This window comes from Mus pahari, chromosome 3 (genome assembly GCF_900095145.1).
Source record: "Mus pahari chromosome 3, PAHARI_EIJ_v1.1, whole genome shotgun sequence".
In the NCBI taxonomy this organism is placed as follows: Eukaryota; Metazoa; Chordata; class Mammalia; order Rodentia; family Muridae; genus Mus; species Mus pahari.
The window spans coordinates 62,830,467-62,854,083 of record NC_034592.1 but is presented as its reverse complement, the minus strand read 5'-3'; the positions used below and the strand labels follow the sequence as shown (position 1 = coordinate 62,854,083).

Genomic DNA, 23,617 nt, shown 5'->3' with positions numbered 1-23,617 from the left:
AGGTAGCCACCCCTATGTCACTGAGCTTGCTAGGGTCCCTTTGTGTTTACCCTGTCTAATCATGAAACTACTAATATCTTTAAAGTACCCGAGGTACCAAAGGTAGCTGTTCCCCAAAAGAAGATCCCTGAGGCCATTCCCCCCAAACCGGAAACTCCTCCCCCGGAAGGTAATGATGAAACCATTCAAACCGTTATCTTTGAAAAGATGGAATGCTTCTGTATTGTCAAAGTCTGTTTTGCTGAATGTGTCATACATGTTAGTCAAGCCTATGACTAATAGGGGCTACTGTCTTTAAAGTGTATGAGGAACCTGAAGAGGAGGCTGCCCCAGAAGAGCCTCCAGAGGAGGCTGTGGAAGAACCAGTGCCAACTCCCCCTCCAAAAGGTACTTGGCAAGCCTCCTGGAGTGTCTAGACCTGTCTTTACCCTTCCGGTCCTCATGGCTGCGCTGGGCTGGTTGCGCTGTCTTTCTTCTGCTTGTCTTTGCTGCTTCTAAAGCATCAACTCTCCTACTTTTAGTGACAGAGCCACCTAAGAAGCCTGTCCCTGAGAAGAAAGCGCCCCCTGCTGTTGTCAAGAAACCTGAACCCCCACCAGCGAAAGGTATTTTCGCTGCAGACCAATGTGTGTCTCTGAAATGTCATATTCCAAAACTGTTCTTAACGATTTCCACACCATTGAAACTACGAGTTAAAACCTACTAATATCTTTTAAAGCGCCTGAAGTGCCTAAGGAAGCTCCCCCTGCAAAGAAAGTGCCTTCTGTGGTTCCCAAAAAGCCAGAAGCCCCACCTGCTAAAGGTACTTGTGGAGGTGGATTACTAGATAGAGGCGAGGATTGTCTCAAGTTCTTAAACAGTGGTTTGTTGTGTGTATGTGATGGATGACCAGTGCTGCTTGTTCACAATGTTAAAATACTAATATCTTTAAAGTGCCAGAAGTCCCAAAAGAAGTTGTCCCAGAAAAGAAAGTGGCTGTTCCCAAAAAGCCAGAAGTCCCACCAGCCAAAGGTATATGTCAGTAATCAGACTCTTCAGAAAGGTACTCCGTCTTCATCCCCAGTGTTTTCAATGTCAAACTCTTTGTCAGTCTTCTCATAACCACACCTTTAAAAGTGTTTCTGGGAGTTTAGAGCTTACACTTAAAAAAAAAAAAAAAAAAACCTAAAAGGTGAATGTCTTCTTTCACCAACACTGAAGAGTTTTGCAATCATCATTTTGTAATACTCTATAGCCCTCATTTTGCCGCACATTAGATGAAAATCCAAGTACAGTTACTGACCTTGCCAATTTCCTTCTTGGATCTATCTCTCTCTGAGTTATTTGGGCAAAATGTGATGTCAAGAACATACATGTCTTGTGCTTCTTGACTACCCCAAAGTAAAACTAACTACTATCTTTAAAGTGCCAGAGGTGCCAAAGAAACCTGTCATTGAGGAGAAACCAGCCATTCCTGTTGCTGAGAAAGTGGAGTCTCCTCCCGCTGAAGGTACACACAGGGCCATTGTTAATCTTGGCATTTTTGACTATTTGTAGCTCAGACTTACTTATCTTCTTGACTCTGCTCTCACTCTTTCTTCCTTGGTAATGTTCTTCCTTTGTATTATCTAAATTAGCTCTGACCTCAAGTGGTCAGTCAGCAATGGCTACACAAGTCACAGGTCACAGTCACTGTGATCTGTACTGAGCAAAACATCTCTGACATATGTAAGACGTGAGATGTGACCATTGATGGGTGTGAATGACATTAGAAAACCAGAGCTTTCCCAAGCATCCACATCAGTACACACAGAAGTCAGGCACTGGGACAGATGCCATCGTAATAAAAATCACAGCAGGGGAAGAATTCAAGATGACTTCTTGGGGTGTTTTCTGTGTTTTCTAATTTTGTCTCACACACTGAAACACAATTGGCTAATATCTTTAAAGTATATGAAGAACCCGAAGAAGTCGCTGCTGAGGAGGAGGAGCCAGCCCCTGTTGTAGAAGAGGAAGAATATGAAGCTCCACCTCCACCTGCACCAGGTATCAGTCAGGGTCTGCTGCATAGGCAGGAAAGTGTAGTTGCTTGGTTTTTGTGTGAATTACACACCATATGGCAATATCCATCTTCTACCTTCTTTATGAAATTTGCCCCTTCTGGCAAAACAAAATAAGACATTATTTTCACTTATAAAGCCTACAGAATTTTAAAAGCTACCTACCTTCCTACCAAAATCTACAGTCTACCTACATGTAAAAAATGCATGCTTTTGAAATGAGTTTATCACTTGCTTTGTGCTTGCAAATACCCAATTCTAAAAGAAATTCCTATTCTTCAAGTGCCGGAAGAGCCTAAGAAGGTTGTCCCAGAGAAGAAATTTCCTGTCATCAAAAAACCAGAAGCTCCACCTCCTAAAGGTACTCATGTTAAAATACATGTTTATGTAATTTCTATGCTTTTTAAAATGCTCAGTTTGTTGTGTATTATGCTGTGCTATGTCTGTTAACTGTCATCCATATGTTACAGTGTTGTACAGACTTGCAGAGCTAATGTATATATCTTATACTTTTCTATTATATTAAACACTACTAATATCTTTAAAGTACCTGAGGTGCCAAAGAAAGCCGTGCCTGTGAAGAAAGTTCCAGTTGTTAAGAAGCCAGAGCCACCAGAAGCCGAAGGTATTCACACCATCATCTGACGCATCAGTTTTAAAAGTGTAGTCTAGAAGTGGGATACAGTAAGAGTCCTTTCACTTATGACAAACCAAGGACAAAACTGCCCCCACTTGTTTCTACTAATTCTAACACTACTCCATTAATTACAGATATTTTTACTCTTAAAATGTTCTCAAGTTGTCTCTCTAAAACAAAACTAATATCTTCAAAGTCCCCGAGGTGCCGAAGAGACTCGTTCCAGTCAAGAAAGAACCCGTGCCTGTTACCAAAAAACCAGAAGTCCTGCCAGAAAAAGGTACCTGTCAGGAAGAAGCATGCCTCGCCAACCACTAAGCATTTGATAACAATTCTTAGAACAACAACAAAAAAAGATGGAGCTCATGTAAAGAGCTCTTCCTTTTGAAGAATCTTTGTTCATCTTCTAAGTTCTTAATGATAAACAAAATTAATGTCTAAAAGCACAATTCATAGAAATGATGACAGCGAAGAGAGACCAACAAGATGGAGGAACTGATCCTTGGGTTGAGAGAGTCCATGGCTGCAGGGCTAGAAAAGGAGCCAACAGCTCCGTTCCCCACATTGGGTTGAATATTGCTATCTAGAAGATGATGCTTTAGAATATGTAAAACATGCACCCATCATCAGGCAACTGAAATATGGTGGGAGAGTAGGAAGATCGGACAACTCTATAGACAGGAGGTAAAATACACTTCAAACAGTACAGAGAGTGACAGAAACACAGACCAAAGATTCAGGTAGAGGCACCATAGAAAACTATAAGGAAGAAATGTTTTTTATTTTGATAGATTATTTTACATACAGAACTTAGAAAAAGGTGGGGGGGGGGTATATTGAAAGATCCAAAGGTAGAAGGGTATAAAAGTTCAGGGACTCTCAGATAAAAGTGTAATTTAGGTACGAATATGTAGACCATCTTGAAAAATAGAGAGGTGAGATTTTTGCAAGAATAAGATTTTCTCATTTTGTGCACATCTGCAACAAGAGGCTTCAAAGGGTTTGCAGAATATAAGTGAATAGACTTAGATTATAGAAAATAACTACCCACAGTGCTAAGAAAACAAGATCATTGTAGGAGCTGAGGTTAAGTGACCAAGAGAATAATTCACTGGATTCCGGGCTGTTGTTAAAAAGAAATGGTGGGCGGATTCTTTATTTTTCAGTATGGAAGTTAGGAATATGCATGAGGATCATAGGGTCAAGGTTACAGATATCGATCTTGAGGCCATTTGCATTAATAAAAAAGGAGTTACATTTGCAGGACTGTTTACCCAGACAAGATAAAGCAAGTGTTTTCTCGTGTGTCAACATCAGTCTAGTAAGGAATATCTACATGTAAAATCATATGAAGATGCAAATAAACAAGAAAGGCTGAGAATGCACATGTACATAACCCAAAGGCTGCCACAACTAAGAAACCATTTCCCTATGACATCTTCTAAGATCAAGGTCCTAGCTCTCTGCACTGTGTTCTTTGCCAACCTTTTGAAGACTCTTTGTTCATCTTCTAAGTTCTTAATGATAAACAAAATTAATGTCTTTAAAGTACCGGAAGCACCCAAGAAAATTACCCCAGAAAAGAAAGAGTCTATTCCTGTGCCCGAAGAGCCAGAGGCCCCTCCTGCCCCAAGTACATGGTGCTCTTTACATCTTGGGAAGATAACAACAGCTTCACCTCTTTGCCTTAGTTAATGGTGGATCTTATACGTTTATCTGTTGTCTGTCATGTTTGTTGACACCATTGGTGTTTTAAGATAGCTGGATGATGTGTTGTAGGATATAACTTAGCAGTTGTGGGGTTCTAGTCTGAATACAGCCTAAAACACTATAACTGTTTTTAAGTGGAAGAGACTCCTGAGGAGACAATCTATGAAGAGAAAGCAACCATTACCATTGGTAGAAAAGAGATGCCCCCTGTTGAAGGTATACACATATGTAAATGTCTGTCTTTCACATCCTGGGAACTTTTTTTTGGTGATACCTGTAGGGTGACATTCCTGCTTAAGTCATATATAGGAGCATCTCTGCACAAGCCAGACTCCCTTTTTTTTTTTTTTCCAACAATTATGCTTCTTTTGAATTAGAATCTTCATTTGCTTAGTCTCATGAAAGCTAACAATCCTGAAAGGTTCAGCTTACTGATGCAGAGTTTGAATAATGACATTGGATCCCCAACTGATGGCCAGTAGAGAGTGTCAAGTCAGCTCATCTACTATCAACATAATAATAGACTGGTCATTAACAGAAAGTTCAAGTGTAGGAAAATTAACATCTGGAGGCTGGGATGTAGCTCAGTGGTAAGAATGATTCCCTACCATAAGTGAAACCCTAGGCTTGTGGCACCTGCCTTTAGTCCCAGCATTCAAAGGGGAGGGGCAGATGTGTCTCTGTTATTGGAGGTCAGCCTGATCTACCTGGTAAGACTTGATATTAAAAAAAGAGGGGAGAGAGAGGAGAGAGGGGAGNGAGAGGAGAGAGGGGAGAGAGAGGAGAGAGGGGAGAGAGAGGAGAGAGGGGAGAGAGAGGAGAGAGGGGAGAGAGAGGACAGAGGGGAGAGAGAGGACAGAGGGGAGAGAGAGGACAGAGAGGACAGAGAGGACAGAGAGGAGGCAGACAGACACTGGCTCAATGCCCAACACCACAAATAGAAAGAGAAAATGGAAATCTCCCCTTTTTTTGCAGCATCACCTTGCATGGGTTGTATGTTTTTATTTTGTGACTCTCTCCATCTATGTTAAATTTTTGTGTGTCTGTGTGAACACTTTTGTGTTATGATCTTATATCCTTTGTTGACATTCTTTAAAGAACGTGAAATTGAAAAGTTTATTCAACCTGAAGAACCCGAATTGGAACCACAGCCAGAGGAAATCCCAGTACAAGGTATCCAGTTAGCTGGACTTCAATCTTCATCATCAACTTGTTTCTTCTTCATCTTCATCTTGACCTATATATGATTGGTGTTGTCCTATATGTATAGTAAGCTTTCCCGTCTGTGCGTAAGAAATTCTTTATGTGTGTCTATTCTTATGTTGTCTGTTATATATGCTGTAATGTAAATGTGGCTCATCTGTATGATTTTTGTTAATTTCTTGTTGTATATGTCATCACCTATGTATACAATGTTATTTTGTATTTTATGTCAAAATACACTTTTTAATTCATACATGTTTCTACCACATATACTGTATAGACACATCCTAATTAATGTTTGCTTGTACTAACATTCGTGCAATATTCTTTCAAGAACCTGAGCCAGAAAAGAAGGCTATCGAGAAACCAAAACTCAAACCAAGACCCCCAGTACGTGCTCCTTCTCCCCCTAAGGAAGATGTGAAGGAGAAAATGTTCCAACTTAAAGGTACAAAGTACAGCCTCTGTTGCTTCATTAGTCTGCTTCAGACGTCTGTGGAAATGCTCTCAAGGAATGATGTATCGTGGCTGGGAGCTCCTGTGTTCAGTTGGCCATGCTGTGGGAACTGTAGAGATGTGTTTACACTGACTCTGGGGTCCTGGGTCATGTTCTGAAGTTATGCCTGCTGCCCCGATGTCAGACAAGTCAGCGAACAGCATCCTTGACATCTGAATGCAGGGGGTACCTGACTAACTTTCATTGTGGAATGGGGAGAAAGGCATTTTATTTCAAAGCCTGATTGCTATGCATATCTTGGTCATAGCATGTGGAATGTCTAAAGAGCTTTGGAAGATATTTTTAACATTGCAGTGAATACGTTTATATAGAAGTCAAAACTTGGTTCTTAAGCAACTGCATGCTCTTTGAAATATAAGTAGCATCGTTGTGTTATCCAATAGCTGGTGTGTGCATATACCATGAGAAGAGTGTGTGAGCACCTCGTGGCCGCTGTTCTCCTGCCTTTATTTTAAGCCTAATAGAAAGCCAGTCTCTAGGGTCCTCAGGGTAGCTGGAAAGTGTGTTCTTAATACCTTTGATGTTAGCATCTCTTTATCACAGTTCATTCTTTCTGCGATATTTTCCTTAGAGTTGAGACAGTGTTCTTTAATATTTTGAATCTCAAATGCACATTTTCTGACCCTATGTTTTATATGATATATATGCAATGGTTGTTTTTTTTTTTTTTACTATTTTTATTTTCAAAGCTATCTTGTTTGCATTGTTATGTTTTCCAATCTGAAATGTTCAGGTATAATCTTACATAAGGAATTCTCATAAGTGTTTATACACGCACAGAGTCAGAATCATCCAGAGATACTTTGGGTGATCTTTGCCCTGTCCAAACCTTCTTGGGATTTAGGTGACAAGAGAAGCAGGCTCCTCTGAATGTGACCCATCTGTTGATTGATGTATTGTGGGGACACATATTTGGATTCAGGTCCCTTGGTGTAAAATGTCCTCTGTGACGATTAGAAATCCTCTTCCTTCTTTATTGATCGTTATATACAATCCAACCATGGAACAAAACTGCACTTGCCTTGTGGCTTCTTTCTGAATGTCCTTTAGTGGCTGCTCTTGGCTGTTATTAATGCTTTCTGACTGATTATAAGAGAAGCTTGGCTTTGATTCTTGTGGATAAATAAAAATTGTTTGCTTCAGATTAAGTATACAAATAATGAAACTATATGCTTTAAAATTCTTTAAAGCTGTTTCTAAGAAGAAAGTTCCTGAAAAACCTGAGGTTGTGGAAAAAGTGGAGCCTGCACCACTAAAAGGTATCTCACGGGCTGGCTGAGCCGCAAGCAAGGTCTCACCACGGTTGCCTCCCCATCCGATTCCATGCAGACTCCATGCTGTCTTTGTGCCACCATAGGGGGTTCTTCCAGCTCCCCCTCTTTCTCTTAACATTTGGGAAGTAGAATAGTTTCATTCATCTCTTGTACTTCTGTGGCTTTGATGGTCCTAGCTCATGAGTGTTGGTGCTTCCTATGTCTCCCATCAATTTCATAGATCATATGGATGTCTACTGTTGATCTGTGTCCTACATTTCCATATGTCTACTTGCTTTTTTTTAGCTAAAAAATAGCAAACTCTACTAGTTAGATGAAATTGATATCAGGAGACACCTTAGGTCAAAATGCTCTTGGGAGTTTGCCTGGACATCAGCATTTTCATCTGTGTGAAAAACATTGCAATTCCTGTTCTCCTGACATACTGTCAGACAATCCCTGGGGAGTTCCATTGCCTCTGACTTCCCCCCTGCTTTCTTCTCACCAACTTAGGGCAGCCTTGCAGGTGCCAGAGTTTTAGGGAAATACCATCAGTGTATGTTGTTTTTCAAAGTGATTTTTCTTTGAATAGTCTTTTCCCTAATCTAATTAACCCATAAAGATAAATAAGATCATATAAATCTAGAAAATATCAGTTAAGACTAAATAATGTCTCTAATAAGTTCAGTGGATGTCAGAGCTCTGTTACAGTAATTGCACAACCCCACCGAGAATTTTAGACTAATCACCCATATGAGCATGTATTTCCTGATTGTAAAATGGAGTTTCTAAATAATTTTGGTCAATTAAACTATAAAAGGGTTAAATTTAGAAATTATTAAGGATTAAATTAGTACGTATTAATACATGGTTTCTTTACGAACAATGTCCACAATAATATATGAGTTTTGAACATCAGCATCTTAAAAATAAACTAAAAACAATATTTAAAAAAACATTAATATACTTTCATTATATGCATTATATAAGTAAAGAAATGTATGTTTTGCCACTTCAACTTATATTATTATATAGGCTCAATCAATGAAAATAATTTTCCATTAAAAACTGATAACTCACAAATAGTAATAAAGATCAGCATAATTTATCATAGTTAAAATTTGTGAATGTTCAGCTGAAAATTTTACTTCAAATATTTAGCATTATCGAATATGATTATTTTAAATGAAATATGCATTTTACTTTTATATTTATTTTTGAAGTAAAATTTAAGCAGGATGATCTACATCACATTAAAAGAAAGTCAATGAACTGTTTAAGAGCACCACACAAGAAATTTTATAAAAATATCTAAGAAATCCAAATTGTGATTAAACAAAACTGTGTATCAACAGGAAACAGGAACAGCTTCAAAGCAGTTCAGTGATTACTGAGCTCTGTTTGAAATCACCTTTGTATTTAAATCCATGCATTATAGCATCAATGAATGCTAGAACATGGCATCATAGTGGTCACTGTAGAAACAAGAAGACATGTATAATTCCTTGTTCATTTAAGTTCAAAAAGTCATCGGAATTCCTGAATAATTAAGCTTTTGACACTGGCTTTAAAATCAGACTTCTACAATTGTTGTGTTATTTTTTTAAAAAAGAATGTTCAGGAAGGGAAATCCGATCTTTTCTCAGTATCAATGTTCACAGCACATGCTCTGGTTTTCTGATCCCATCAATGGAGTAGATAACAGTATGAGGAACCTCTGCCTGCATCCTGCAGTGTGTGTCACTCAGGGGACAACATTGCCAATGTGCACAATTAAAACAGCTGCGTACTGAAGCAAAGGTGCCATTGAGAACCCTTGCATTCCAATGAAAGATTCGTAAAAACCAATGTAGACCAACAGATTCTAAACTCACTAAAATAGATCTGCAGTCAGTGTGATTGAACTCTCACGAGATGGTATAGATGTGCAAGGAGCAAAGAACTTCAAGTCTATTGTCTGCTTTTGAATTCTGTAAATGTGTGTGCAACAGAAATGGTTCCTTGACATACTCTAGTTAAACTGGTTTGAGTAAAGTCACTTCTTTGGTTGTTGTTGAAATTCCGTTTTTATATGAATTCACACCAAATTTGAAATCATATCCTTTTAAGTGCCTACAGCTGAAAAGAAAGTTCGCAAATTACTTCCTGAACCTAAGCCCCAGCCAAAGGAAGAGGTGGTGCTGAAAAGCGGTATAGTACTTCTCTACCAGAAACCAGTTTTCAACAGCTCGAAAAACGGGCTCACCCTGAAAGCTCACAAAATACTTCTGCCCTTGATTTTATTTTACTTAGATTCTCCATCAAACTTTGAATGTAGTTCCACTAAAAATTAAAGGTTATCATTTCTTAATCTTTTCAGAGAGAAGGTAGATATTTTGTGAGCATTCATAGTATTTTGAAATGGATAATGTTAACAGATACAACTAAACTGATAATATTCTAACAACAATGACCATCGGTGTCATTTTTTATAACCAAATTGTGAAGTAAAATATACTCAACTTTTAAATACTGTATACACAGCTACTTAAACCTAAATATATTCAATTTCAGTATAACACAAGATCACCACAACCAATAATACTTTTATAAACTAAACATCTTTCCTACTAAATATGAAAAAATTAGATGCAAAATACTCACAAAAATAAAATTCTAACCTTCTTCTATATATGGTCATGGATCTCTAAGCTTCATTCTGATTTCTGCACTTAAACTACTTTTAATTCAAGTAGTTTTCAATAAATTGTTTAATTAGAATTTGTTGCTATTTAAATAATTTTTTTATTTGAACCACTTTTGCCCCACAGTTGTCTCTGGGCATAGAATGTAGAGAGATATAGAGTGTTTCTAGGTCTGATATGAACTAACAGAAGAAATGTTTAGGGGACTGTGGGAAATGAAGGCATTTCGCATGAGGATGCTAACCTCCCACTGTGCTAGCTGCATGCCTTTCATTGCTCTTGCTTGCCCACCATCTGTGTTCATTAAGCTTATTCAACATCTTCATTCACTCATCTTGGTTTACATATAAACCTTTTTTTGTCTTTTAAGTTCTAAGAAAGAAACCCGAAGAAGAAGAACCTAAAGTAGAACCTAAAAAAGTAGAAAAAGTTAAAAAGCCGGAAGGTAGGGGTCGTTTTCATACATGACAATTTATGAAATTCTCTTTCATCAAAGTGGACAATTAACAAAAGGTTTATTTTGTAAACGTAATTGAAGTTCAATATCAACATAACTTCATATTTCATCTGTCTGTATTGTGTATGTTCCATTGTCTGCTTTATGTTTCAGTATTTTACAGTACTTCCCAAATGCAAACACTTCTTGGTCTTTTGGTTAGGGACAAGTATAGCATCTGTTATCAGTATTAATAATTTCCAGATCCATTCATGAATTTCTCCATAAATAATAAGTATTATTTATTATTATTATTATTATTATTATTATTATTATTATTATTATTATTATTTATTGCTTTGCTATATATAAGTTCTCATGGGAATGGCTAGCATCTCATCTAGTTGGATATGGAATTAATTCATGAGAGAGTTTTAGCAATGCTTCCTAAATCTGGGAATTATCAAGTGGGTTGACATCTACCATTTGCCTGCTGTCAAAGGGAATGATTACTAAGACTATGGTAGATCTAGTTTAGAAGGAGAGAGAGATCAGAAGTTGGAAACAAGTAGATAAAAGAATGAAAAAAAAACTGGAAGTACAGTCATGGGAAAAAGTAGAAATCAATCTATAAAATACGATTTACATAAGAGCCATCACTAGAATTTTTGAGAATTCTATGAGCATTTCAATGCAAGTTTTCAGGTAACCTGCTCTCTGAATTAACACTGGACAATGACCTTCTTTCCTTAAAGAGCCACAACCACCTCCAAAAGCTGTTGAAGTTGAAGTTCCTCCAGAGCCTACACCAAAGGAAAGGAAAGCTCCAGAACCAACCAAAGGTAGGGGTCTCCTGACACGTTCTTGGTTGTCTCTAAGAGTGCATCCACAGAGCATCCCAGTATTGTCATCCCAGTATTGTCACCCTGACCAGGCACTGCAGGCATCCTGTCTTCCCCACCTTCCTGTGCAATTTGCTAATGATAGCATACTTGTTAAATAGGTTACTAGGCATGAGTAATGAGATGAATAGCAACTTCAATCCAATCCAATTTTGCTATATTTTTTAAATTTTGTTGATAACCATATATGTATATATATTGATAGCCATATACGTATAAATTCTAATATCCTCATGTATATTAAATTTGCTTAGTTATAGTTCTGACTTTGTGAAAAATTTACAAAGTATTGTGATAACCTGATTATTTCTGTGAATTATTTTAGTTCCTGAAATTAAGCCAGCAATACCTCTCCCTGGACCTGAACCAAAGCCAAAGCCTGAGCCAGGTAAACAAGCTTACTCCTAAGGGGAATGTTCTTCAAGCTCCACATAAATGACATGTAGCAAATGAGAAAAAAAAAAAAGATTATTTTAGATTAAAGTGATGTACATTATACAACATGAAAACCATTGTGTGTCAAATGATTTCTGATATCTCAATATGCTTAGATAGCACTCTTAGAAAAACTAGGTTTTTGGAGATCTCAGCATTTCATCATGAAAGGCCAATAAGCCACCAAACATAGTTATCCTAGGAGGTGCCAAGTGGCTGCCTTAATATAGTGGGCATCTTCTCTCCACAGAGGTGAAAACCATGAAAGCTCCACCCATCGAGCCTGTGCCCACTCCCATTGCCGCCCCCGTGACAGCGCCTGTGGTCGGGAAGAAAGCAGGTATGGATCCTGCAGTTCTATTTTTGCTAACTTGTATGGATGGCTTCACACTGGATTAAAGTTAGAGCATCCTGCCAAGTCCTGGGCTGTATAGTTAAACTCTTACATTTTCTTCATCTGATAGACTCCACCTACTATGTCACCCACCCAGCAGATACATATTTTGTTTTAATTCTGCTCTGCAGTCCCACAAGGCATTTCTTCCCTATTCTTTTGAAATTAATTAATAATATTTGGTGGTGATGGATCTCTAGGAGACAAACTTTCACAAAACATAAACGGGGATCCCATTGGGACAAATCATACCTTGTGTCTTATAGTGACACTAAATCTACTGAATATTAAGATTATATGAGTTTTATAAATACTGATGGTTTCATGATTTTGTGAATATATTCAATGAAACTAGGCCCAAACTTAAAATACTCACTATTGATGTTTGAACTCTTTAGTATAATTTATTTTTCCATAAAAGAAACTGATTTCTTTTTATATGTTAATATTTATAACCAAGAACATGACTCATCCCAGACAGCTTACTGATAAGTATGAAAATTGAGCAAATGCCAATCTTTTTCATTTCAGAAGCCAAACCTAAGGATGAGGCTGCCAAGCCAAAAGGTCCCATCAAAGGTGAGTTTCATGTCTTTCAGACATAGCATTTTGCCTTGCAAATCCCAAGACTTTACACTCAAGGGGAAATGTTTTCAAATTCTATAATAATTTGTATTTCTGACAATGCTACTAGTATTATTCAAGTAGATATTATAAAAAGAACAAACTTTACCATGATGAATTCATATCTTGATTTTTCATTCATATATATACATCTATATGTATATGTGTGTGTTAGTTGTACATTAAATTTGGATATTTTATACACAGAACTGAAAGTTCATGTCTGAGTTTCCAATTGATAAGTTGTTTTTTTTTTAATTTATTTATTTTACGTATGTGAGTACAGTACACTTTGCTCTCTTCAGACATGCCAGAAGAGGGCATCAGATCTCATTACAGATGGTTGTGAGTCACCATGTGGTTGCTGGGAATTGAACTCAGGACCTCTGGAAGAGCAGTCAGTGTTCTTCACTGCTGAGCTGTCTCTCTAGCACAATTGACAAGTTTTTATTTCTTCTTCCTGTCTCATCACTTTACATAGACTTCGTGATGTCTATGGAGATGCCTAGTTAACTCTTCACTTTGCTTTGAATTAGGTGTAGCCAAAAAGACTCCTTCACCAATAGAAGCTGAAAGGAAAAAGCTCAGACCAGGAAGCGGTGGAGAGAAACCTCCAGATGAAGCTCCGTTCACCTACCAACTGAAAGCCGTGCCACTGAAATTCGTGAAAGAAATCAAAGACATCGTTTTGACAGAGGCAGAGTCTGTGGGCTCTTCTGCCATCTTTGAATGTTTGGTCTCCCCATCCACTGCCATTACAACCTGGATGAAGGACGGCAGCAACATCCGTGAAAGCCCAAAGCACAGATTCATTGCAGATGGCAAAGACAGGAAGCTGCATATCATCGACGTTCAGCTGTCTGATGCTGGTGAATACACCTGTGTGCTACGTTTGGGAAATAAAGAAAAGACCTCCACTGCTAAGCTCATCGTAGAAGGTAACTTTCAGTTCTGCACATGATCTATACTAAGCTTTACAAAAGAGACCTCAGTAGCAACATTTATTGAAAACTCTAAATCTGATTGAAATTCTCCACAGAACTTCCTGTGCGCTTTGTGAAAACACTGGAGGAGGAAGTCACAGTGGTCAAGGGGCAGCCGTTGTACTTGAGCTGTGAGTTGAACAAAGAACGTGATGTGGTCTGGAGGAAGGATGGTAAGATCGTGGTGGAGAAACCTGGCAGGATCGTGCCTGGTGTCATTGGCCTGATGCGGGCCCTGACCATCAATGATGCAGATGATACTGATGCTGGAACATACACCGTGACTGTGGAAAATGCCAACAACCTGGAATGTTCTTCCTGTGTAAAAGTAGTAGGTGAGTAAATGTGGAGCAGAGGGGAGAGGGTTGCTTGAGCAGATGAGCCTGAGACCAGTATAGGCAACAAAGTGAGACCTACATCTAATAGACATACTAGAGAATATATACATGTATACGTGTACGTGTATATCTATGTATATGTATATGTATATATATATACACACACATACATAGATATACACATATACATATGTATAAGAACTAACTTACTATGTATATATACATATATATAACATCTGTATGTATGTATATATGCATATATATACATATATATGTATGTATATATGCATATATATACATATATATAAATATACATATGTACATATAATACATATATACATGTAGCTAGGAAATTGTTCTTTTTATGACAGGCAAATAGAACAACTGATTCTCAATGTCTGAAGACCAGAAGTCTCATTGATTACCTTATCTTAAAGGAGGATTATCAGTATAGCATATAAGAATTACATCCAGTTTTATGAACTTTTCGTATTTTTGAAATCTCCTGAAGATTCAAAAACCTCATTCTACTCTCACTTTGTCTCCAACAGAAATCATTAGAGAATGGCTTGTGAAACCTATCCGCGATCAGCATGTGAAGCCAAAGGGGACAGCTGTTTTCACCTGTGACATAGCCAAGGACACGCCAAACATTAAGTGGTTCAAAGGCTATGATGAGATCCCCTTGGAACCAAACGACAAGACTGAGATACTGAAAGAGGGAAACCATCTCTTTCTCAAGATTAAGAATGCTATGCCAGAAGATATTGACGAGTATGCAGTGGAAATTGAAGGGAAAAGATACCCAGCAAAGCTGACACTTGGAGGTATATGACTCTTACCTGTTACTCTTCGAGATCAATTTTATGTGTGCGTAAAGCAAAATAAAATGCCAAAAATACAAAAATGAAATAGTAGATGAACCTACACACAGGCACACAGAGGTAGCACTAGGCAGACTTAGTTCTCTTTGTCTTTTAAAAGAGTGATCACAGGATGTTGGGAGGCAAAAGGAGTGGGTAAGACAAGAATTGGAGGGGATGCATTTGACCAAAACATCATGAAATTCTTAATTTAAAAATGTGGCGTGGGGCCAAATCGTCTAAAGCATTGTGTTGCTTTGTCTCTGATACAGAGCGTGAAGTTGAGCTGCTTAAGCCGATAGAAGATGTCACCATTTACGAGAAGGAAAGTGCCAGCTTTGATGCAGAAATCTCAGAGGAAGACATTCCTGGGGAGTGGAAGCTGAAGGGAGAGCTTCTGCGGCCCTCGCCTGTGAGTGCCTCCCATTTGAAGTTACCAGTCATGTAAAATCGCTCATCTCATTTAAGTTTGATATGCAGGCATCACTTAATAACAGTGCATGTGGGTTTCTAAACTCTCAAAGGAGGGAAATGATTTACTGCATTCTTTGTGGACAACTTGGGTAGAACTTGGTAAACTATGCATATATGTTTCTTAGTATATTGTGTATTGTTTTACACTTGATAGAAATCAGAAATATACTCTAGGAAAACTCATGTCATGCAAATAGTAACGAATGTGGCCGTTTTGTTTCTTGCAGACTTGTGAAATCAAAGCTGAAGGTGGAAAGCGCTTCTTAACTTTGCACAAAGTGAAACTGGACCAAGCTGGTGAAGTCCTCTACCAGGCTTGCAATGCGATCACAACTGCCATTCTGACAGTCAAAGGTCTGGAACTTTAAACCCCCTGGAGTGGGCTCACACACACACCCTTCTTCTCCCTCTGCATCTGAAACTTTTTTTTTTTTTTTACTATTTGTTTTCAGAAATCGAGCTTGACTTTGCTGTACCCCTGAAGGATGTGACTGTCCCAGAGAAGAGACAGGCTCGGTTTGAATGTGTCCTCACCAGAGAGGCAAATGTCATATGGTCTAAAGGGCCTGATATAATCAAGGCATCTGACAAATTTGATATTATCGCTGATGGAAAGAAACACATTCTTGTTATCAACGACTCTCAGTTTGATGATGAAGGAGTCTATACTGCAGAGGTGGAGGGCAAGAAGACGTCAGCGCAATTATTTGTGACAGGTAACAGTCCATTGATGAGCTCTGAATGCTCTATTTAGTGTGTAGGTATCTTACTTTTATTTCCTGATTACTTAAGACAGGATGCCAAGTAGTAGTGGCAAATGTCCACTATTACTTTCCCAGTGTTGTAGAAGACATACACACACACACACACACACACACACACACACACACACATACACCACACCTCCCAAACAAAACATTTAGCTTTTAAAATGAAGAATAATCCCATCTCAAACAAAAAGCTAAAGGACTCATGCATCACATTTATCCCTAGAGTAGGCTCTTCGTGTAGGTGACCTGTGTTCCTGAATGCGTTACCTGCTTGTCCCGTAGGCATAAGACTGAAGTTCATATCACCTCTGGAAGATCAAACAGTAAAAGAAGGCCAAACAGCAACTTTTGTCTGTGAGCTCTCTCATGAAAAAATGCATGTGGTCTGGTTCAAAAACGATGTCAAGCTGCATACAACCAGGACAGTGCTCATGTCTTCTGAGGGAAAGACTTACAAGCTGGAGATAAGGGAGACCACATTGGATGATATCTCACAGATCAAAGCTCAAGTGAAGAACCTCAGCTCTACAGCCAATCTGAAGGTCTTGGGTAAGTGTGTCCAGCTTCCGAACGAACAGTAGCAATTCTCTATGTCCCGCCCTAGATTATTTAATAGTCTTCAGTGTCCACATGTTTTCTGATGATATGATGGGTGTCTCTGGCAGAGGCTGATCCCTACTTCACGGTGAAATTACACGACAAGACTGGCATGGAGAAGGACGAGATCATCCTCAAGTGTGAAGTGAGCAAAGATGTCCCAGTCAAATGGTTCAAAGACGGGGAAGAGATCGTGCCGTCACCCAAACATTCCGTCAAGACCGACGGCCTGCGCCGCATCTTAAAGATCAAGAAGGCAGAGCTCAAAGACAAAGGGGAGTATGTGTGCGACTGCGGTACAGACACCACCAAGGCCAATGTCACTGTTGAAGGTGAGTTACCCCCCTATGTAAAACTTTCCATCTCAGAGGCTGCAATGTCTGTGACTTGGTCCCACTCACAAAACTTTGTATGTTTCCAGCTCGACTCATAAAAGTGGAGAAACCTCTATACGGCGTGGAAGTGTTCGTGGGTGAAACCGCCCGCTTTGAGATTGAACTGTCTGAACCTGATGTGCATGGCCAGTGGAAGTTAAAGGGAGAGCCTTTGACTGCTTCTCCTGTAAGTCAGCAAAGATGAGCAGATGTCAGATAGGAGGGTGTCGATTGTTTTCAGGTCCCTCTCCCCCAAAAGTACAATTCTTTGGTGGCTTGCAGGAAGTCCCATATGTGTAAATACCGTGTATGTTCTCTATTCATAGGACTGCGAAATCATCGAGGATGGGAAGAAACACGTCTTGGTTCTGTATAACTGTAAGCTGGACATGACTGGGGAGGTATCCTTCCAGGCCGCCAACGCTAAATCAGCAGCCAACCTGAAAGTGAAAGGTACACCATACACGGAGGCACCTTCTAGTATTTTCTGTGCAAAGTTCCATGCTAAGACCTGGAATTGATGGGGGTGAAGGTGAACATGCTCTGATGTAGTCGGCTCTGGCTTCTCTTTCAGAGCTGCCACTCATTTTCATCACCCCTCTGAGCGACGTCAAAGTCTTTGAGAAAGATGAGGCTAAATTTGAGTGTGAAGTATCCAGGGAGCCCAAAACATTCCGCTGGCTGAAAGGAACCCAGGAAATCACTGGTGATGACAGATTTGAGCTCATCAAGGATGGCACCAGGCATTCATTGGTGATCAAGTCAGCAGCTTTTGAAGATGAAGCCAAATATATGTTTGAGGCTGAAGATAAACGCACAAGTGGCAAACTGATCATTGAAGGTAGTTTGTTGTTGATGTTGTCGTCGTCATTGTTATATAGGCTGTCTATAGAATAATGTTTTTTGCATATCTCTTTTAAGAGATGGAAATAATGAGTTGGCTTTTCTTTGACAGGAATCCGTCTCAAATTCCTGACCCCACTCAAGGATGTGACAGCCAAAGAAAGGGAAAATGCCGTGTTTACTGTGGAGCTGTCCCATGACAACATCCCAGTGAGCTGGTTCAAGAACGACCAGCGCCTGCACACCAGCAAGCGGGTCTCCATGCATGATGAAGGGAAAACGCACTCGATCACATTCAAAGACCTGTCTATTGACGACACCTCTCAAATTAGAGTGGAGGCCATGGGGATAAGTTCAGAGGCTAAGCTCACTGTGCTGGGTAGGCATTTCTTAAAACTGAAACATGTTCTGAATTCAACAAAAAAGGGTGGAGTGTGTGTGATGTGAAATAGTCTTTTGAGGGTAGCACTGCATGAAATTATGCCTGAGAAACCATCACGTGCATTGTCAAGTATGTTTCTGAAATACATTTACCCAAAACTACAGACAAGCGAGGTGTTTATCATTCTCTTAGGCCCGCAAAACTGCAAAACTCAGATTAAAACTGGCTTGTCATATAAAATAAGCATGCTTTCTCCTTCCTTTACCAAAATTATCTCAGAGTAGTAGTAGACTTTCAAATTTCTATAGAGAGAGGCAAAAAGGATATAGTCTTATTATTCTCCTTGATCCTTTCTATAAGAAAATCCATTTATGACATACACATATATATACATATGTATGTATATACATACATATGTATATATACACATATGTATATATATACACATATATACATGTGTATGTATAAATATATGTAGATCTACATATATATATGTGTGTGTGTGTGTATATATATATATATATATATATAGAGAGAGAGAGAGAGAGAGAGAGAGAGAGAGAGACTGACTCATGGCAAACTATAGATACTTATGGCAGCTATAGACTATAGACACTCTCATGGCAAACGGTTGATAAAAGGAAATGATCCAAATCTGAAGCTTAAAGACCTAATAAGAATGGATAAGAATTTGGAATATTAGACAAGTAACAAAGGAAGAAACATGCACAGATGCTCAATTGCATGAATTATTGGTAATTTTTTTTAAGTCCAAACATTCTGCAGATGGGTCTAATCATGTTAAGTCCTGTCCACTGAGTCTCTATCTAACGTTTAGAAACTGAAGATAACAAATGATGAGCAGTTTGGTGTTTTGGTACCATTTTAACGGCTACTTGGAACTCTCTGAGATACCAACAATCCTCAGAGACCCCCACCTCTTATGGTGTATGACAGTTCTCCATTTAATCTTTCCCTGCAGAGGGAGACCCATACTTCACAGGAAAGCTTCAAGATTACACAGGCGTGGAGAAGGATGAAGTGATTCTTCAGTGTGAAATCAGCAAAGCAGATGCACCCGTGAAATGGTTTAAGGACGGGAAGGAAATTAAGCCGTCTAAAAACGTTGTTATCAAGGCTGATGGCAAGAAGCGTATGCTGATCCTGAAGAAGGCCTTGAAATCAGATATCGGCCAATATACCTGTGACTGTGGGACAGACCAGACCTCCGGGAAGCTGGACATTGAAGGTGAGGAAATTTCCATGAGTCTCCTCCTAGATGCCACGGGAGTCATTTCTGCCAGAGACTAATGACACATGATGACCCTTCATTTTTCCAGATCGGGAAATTAAACTGGTGCGACCCCTGTACAGCGTGGAGGTGATGGAGACCGAGACGGCTCGCTTTGAAACCGAGATCTCCGAAGATGATATCCATGCCAACTGGAAACTCAAGGGAGAGGCACTGCTCCAAACACCTGTAAGGCTATTTCTGAACCTGTCAGCACTTAAGAGGGATGGAGTGAGATGGAAAAGAACAGGCGAAAAGTCAGAGTGCACGCAGGGCATTTAAAACATCCTATCAGGTTCTATGTGGGATCTGTAGCAAAAGGGAGATGTTGGGATCTATGAATGGTCTTGGAAGGTCACCTTTATATTGATTTGTATCCAGCACAGTATATGAATTCTATAATGTTTCTAGATAATTTCATAGCTAAAGGAAGTTTTCCTGGCAGTACCCAGTAGCTGTATTTCATGCATAAAGTTGTGTGTATCAGCATTTATTTGTATCATCCTTTTATAAATTATGTTCTATACCTATGTGGGGGAAAAGATCTCAACATTACTCACTGTGGAATATCTTTCTCCTCTTTGGCACAGGAATGTGAAATTAAAGAAGAAGGCAAGATTCATGTACTTATCTTACACAACTGCCGCCTAGATCAGACCGGAGGTGTAGATTTTCAAGCTGCCAATGTCAAATCTAGTGCCCACCTCCGAGTTAAACGTGAGTAGTGTGTGCTTGTGATAAAATTTAACTCCAGATTTCCATTAAAAATGAATATGTGTGAAATTAATTGGGATTAGAAAATGCTACTCATTAACAAAAAATCAGCTTTCTTGTATTTGCTTTTGACCTCCTGATATAAAAGTCCTTCAGATGCTGCAGTCTTGATATTTTTGGTGACTTTGTCATTTGAACAAAAGCAACAAATTAAGCGAATTGGGTTTTCCCTCTCTAGCAATCCTTCAAAATAGATAAACGTGCAATAAAGATTGAGAATTAAAGATTCTTAAACACCATTTCACTCTGACTATCCAACTGTAGCCCCATGAAGAAGACCTTTGCTGTGTGGGCATTTTTGACTCGAGAAGGGAGGCAGAAAAGTTAGGCTCCCATTTTTGGAAGGTGCAAAGTGGTTGACGGACACGGACAGGCTGTGGGGCCAAGGACCCCTTGCCTCTCCCAATCAGAGCCTTAGTTATTTTGGAGGTCACATACCTTATGTAGCAAGAGGAACTTGACGCCTGGCAGAGAGACAGATGCAGCGCAGATTTCTTGCTGACCTTGTATATCTGAAGAAGGGGCTCCTACAAATACCAGTTCTTTGGCTGTCAGCTCTCCCCTTCTCAGCACCACGGGGCCACGCATACATGGACTTTAAAGCAACAGCCTGTCTTGTGGCTCGTTCCTTCTTGAAGAAAACAACCATGGACATGAAGAACTAAATCTATTTATCCTTGGGGAATTCCAGAATGAGTAACACAAGGCATTTTGTTTCCTCTCGCAAAGCACGGGTAATTGGTCTGCTGAGGCCTCTAAAGGATGTTACAGTGACCGCAGGGGAAACGGCCACCTTTGACTGCGAGCTCTCCTATGAGGATATCCCAGTGGAATGGTACCTCAAAGGGAAGAAGCTGGAGCCTAACGATAAGGTAAAGCAGGCGCCCGCTGGTGTTCTGAGTTTCCAGTGCTGCTGTCCTCTGCTTTGTTCTTTCTAATGTTCCCTCCATGGTCTTTGCATTCTTTTCCTTCCTCTACCTTGATTTCTGCTGAAACTGTAAGGTGGAGTTTTCACATTTATGTTAGGTTTAACCTAATGATAGGTATTTTTTGTTTTTTTGTTTTTTTACTAAATTAGAGACAATAATTTTTAAAACACCAGGTTGTAGTTTTTCTGAGACGGGAATAAAAGAGGCAGATGTTCAGTAGCCATCAAGGCTAGCTTGTGGGAGTTCTGAAAACCCAGCCTGGAGCAAAGGGGCTTTCTAACTGGGCTCCTGGCAATGGCGCTGCTCATTAACTTTTCTGACTCTTTCCACACTATCTACTGTTCTGCATATAACCAGACTAAAAGGAGACTGGACCTCCATTTCAGGCAACTGATAGAGCCGGAGAGATAACGTCTGAGCAGATTTTCTCTTCTAGCATTTCTGCAAGGCTATTTTTAACACTCAAGTGCTTTGGGCTGTGCAAATTCTGGAATGCAAGGGGACTATTTAAAGTGCAGCTGGCGGGACAGAGGAGAAAGAAGGGTGCCAGAACCCTGTGTGTAAATGAATAAACTCTTGAGAAGTTTCAGTAAACTACTTCAGCTTTAACTAACATTCCTGAGGCTCAATATTCAACCCCAAAGTGACAACTGAGCCATTTATTCAGATAGACCCAAATACAATTTGCCTAAAATTGACTACAATTTGCCTACAAGTGACCTATGTATGTACCTCTGGGGTTCTGTCTGGGCCAGGAAATTAAACTTATGCAACCCCTGTACAGTAGAAGTGATACTCAAATCAGCTTGCATGCAATTCGCCGTGCATTTTGAATTCTTAAAATAGAACAAAGAAAAATACAGGACATTTCATTGTTCTGTGGATTTCACATTGCTCAATATTCTAGAAATAATACTGACCACATGTAAAACTTCCATACAAATCCGATTTTAAGGGCTCAGAGCCAGAAATCAACAGATGGGGATTTAGCCTCACAAACAAGCTGGAGTACTAGAGGACATTGCCTTTTGTAGATATTTGAAGAGAGGTTTTAAACATTAGCATTCTACTAAAGCAGTCGTAGCTCTATAACAGTCCTGTGGTAGGTAAAGGAGACCTTTAGTCTCCACTGTTAACTAGAATAGGCAGCAGAACATTCCAACTGTAGCATGAGCCACACAACAAAGTCTTTAAATACCAAAGCAGGACTGGGTTTATCTCAAGTTTCTTGTTTTAATATATACATCTTTTTCCCTATCCAGTCTAGTATACTTACTTTCTTATTTGGGGGGGTCAAACTAGGAATTCTTTATTAGAAAAGAAAAGTAAGGTGACTCTTCATTCTAATGCAAAAACTCTACTAAAGTGTAGCCTTAAATGTAGATCCCTGAAAACCTTGCATTTGATTTACCCGGAGAGGAACATCTATTATCATTGAATTCTTTCCTAGGGTTAGAACAGGTGGGGCCACAGGATCTGAGCTATGCTAAGAGTCCCTGTCCATAGGAATGTTAATCTGCCCCATATCTCCCAAAATAGGAATCCTTTTAGGAACTTGCTCTTGTACCTCTTAAATGTCTCTTTTCGAAAGGAATTTGGAAACAAATGTAAAGTTACATGTTCACTTATTACATTTTATAGATTTTGTTTAAATTAAGTCTGTTAGCACAAACTTGTTCTTGGCTGTCTAATTCAGGCCTTAAATCCATACTCTGTAAAATCTTAAACCTCTCCACCAACAGACAGACAGACAAAACAGCATACAGACATGGGTACTGGAAGACAGCAGTTTAGAAATAAACTATAATTATCTTTCACTTTTGGGTTTTTATCCCTTTTGGCCAAGTAAAAATTGCTGAATTCTCAGTGGCTATTGGTAATTTTGATAGCTTGGTAATGCCTTCTGTGTTCCTCTAGTACTCCCCATTATAAATGAATATTTTAAAGAATTACTGTTCATAATATTATTACATACTCTACCAAAAATATTTGGCATTCATTTTGTTGATTTGTTTTATCTATCTATTGCATTTCCTTTTTTTGTTTACTTTTCATTTGACTAAACTGACAATATTTTACCTAAGCCATTTATTGAAAACCCACTATATTCTTGGCAACATACTCAATGACAAAGAATATTTTATACACACACACACACACACACA

At 39.1% G+C, this 23,617-nt stretch overlaps 1 protein-coding gene across 2 annotated transcripts in view; it reads left to right on the top strand.

The window, feature by feature from the left end:
* The window catches only part of Ttn (titin), a 273,795-nt gene that overhangs the window by 149,167 nt on the left and 101,011 nt on the right, over positions 1 to 23,617 (top strand). Inside the window, exons 159-189 of one of the 2 annotated variants that reach the window (XM_029536008.1) lie at positions 301 to 387; positions 522 to 605; positions 719 to 802; positions 934 to 1,011; positions 1,406 to 1,489; positions 1,930 to 2,025; positions 2,323 to 2,400; positions 5,924 to 6,037; positions 7,297 to 7,365; positions 9,469 to 9,549; positions 10,414 to 10,488; positions 11,235 to 11,321; positions 11,707 to 11,769; positions 12,067 to 12,156; positions 12,742 to 12,789; positions 13,371 to 13,772; positions 13,874 to 14,152; positions 14,707 to 14,982; positions 15,291 to 15,430; positions 15,720 to 15,846; positions 15,945 to 16,208; positions 16,545 to 16,811; positions 16,928 to 17,191; positions 17,281 to 17,420; positions 17,560 to 17,686; positions 17,808 to 18,074; positions 18,189 to 18,455; positions 19,441 to 19,707; positions 19,799 to 19,938; positions 20,340 to 20,466; positions 21,253 to 21,395. In XM_029536008.1, coding sequence (XP_029391868.1) covers positions 301 to 387; positions 522 to 605; positions 719 to 802; positions 934 to 1,011; positions 1,406 to 1,489; positions 1,930 to 2,025; positions 2,323 to 2,400; positions 5,924 to 6,037; positions 7,297 to 7,365; positions 9,469 to 9,549; positions 10,414 to 10,488; positions 11,235 to 11,321; positions 11,707 to 11,769; positions 12,067 to 12,156; positions 12,742 to 12,789; positions 13,371 to 13,772; positions 13,874 to 14,152; positions 14,707 to 14,982; positions 15,291 to 15,430; positions 15,720 to 15,846; positions 15,945 to 16,208; positions 16,545 to 16,811; positions 16,928 to 17,191; positions 17,281 to 17,420; positions 17,560 to 17,686; positions 17,808 to 18,074; positions 18,189 to 18,455; positions 19,441 to 19,707; positions 19,799 to 19,938; positions 20,340 to 20,466; positions 21,253 to 21,395 — 4,715 coding nt within the window. The remainder of the gene's footprint in view (positions 1 to 300; positions 388 to 521; positions 606 to 718; positions 803 to 933; positions 1,012 to 1,405; positions 1,490 to 1,929; positions 2,026 to 2,322; positions 2,401 to 5,923; positions 6,038 to 7,296; positions 7,366 to 9,468; positions 9,550 to 10,413; positions 10,489 to 11,234; positions 11,322 to 11,706; positions 11,770 to 12,066; positions 12,157 to 12,741; positions 12,790 to 13,370; positions 13,773 to 13,873; positions 14,153 to 14,706; positions 14,983 to 15,290; positions 15,431 to 15,719; positions 15,847 to 15,944; positions 16,209 to 16,544; positions 16,812 to 16,927; positions 17,192 to 17,280; positions 17,421 to 17,559; positions 17,687 to 17,807; positions 18,075 to 18,188; positions 18,456 to 19,440; positions 19,708 to 19,798; positions 19,939 to 20,339; positions 20,467 to 21,252; positions 21,396 to 23,617) is intronic. The other variant, XM_029536006.1, reaches the window with a different exon arrangement.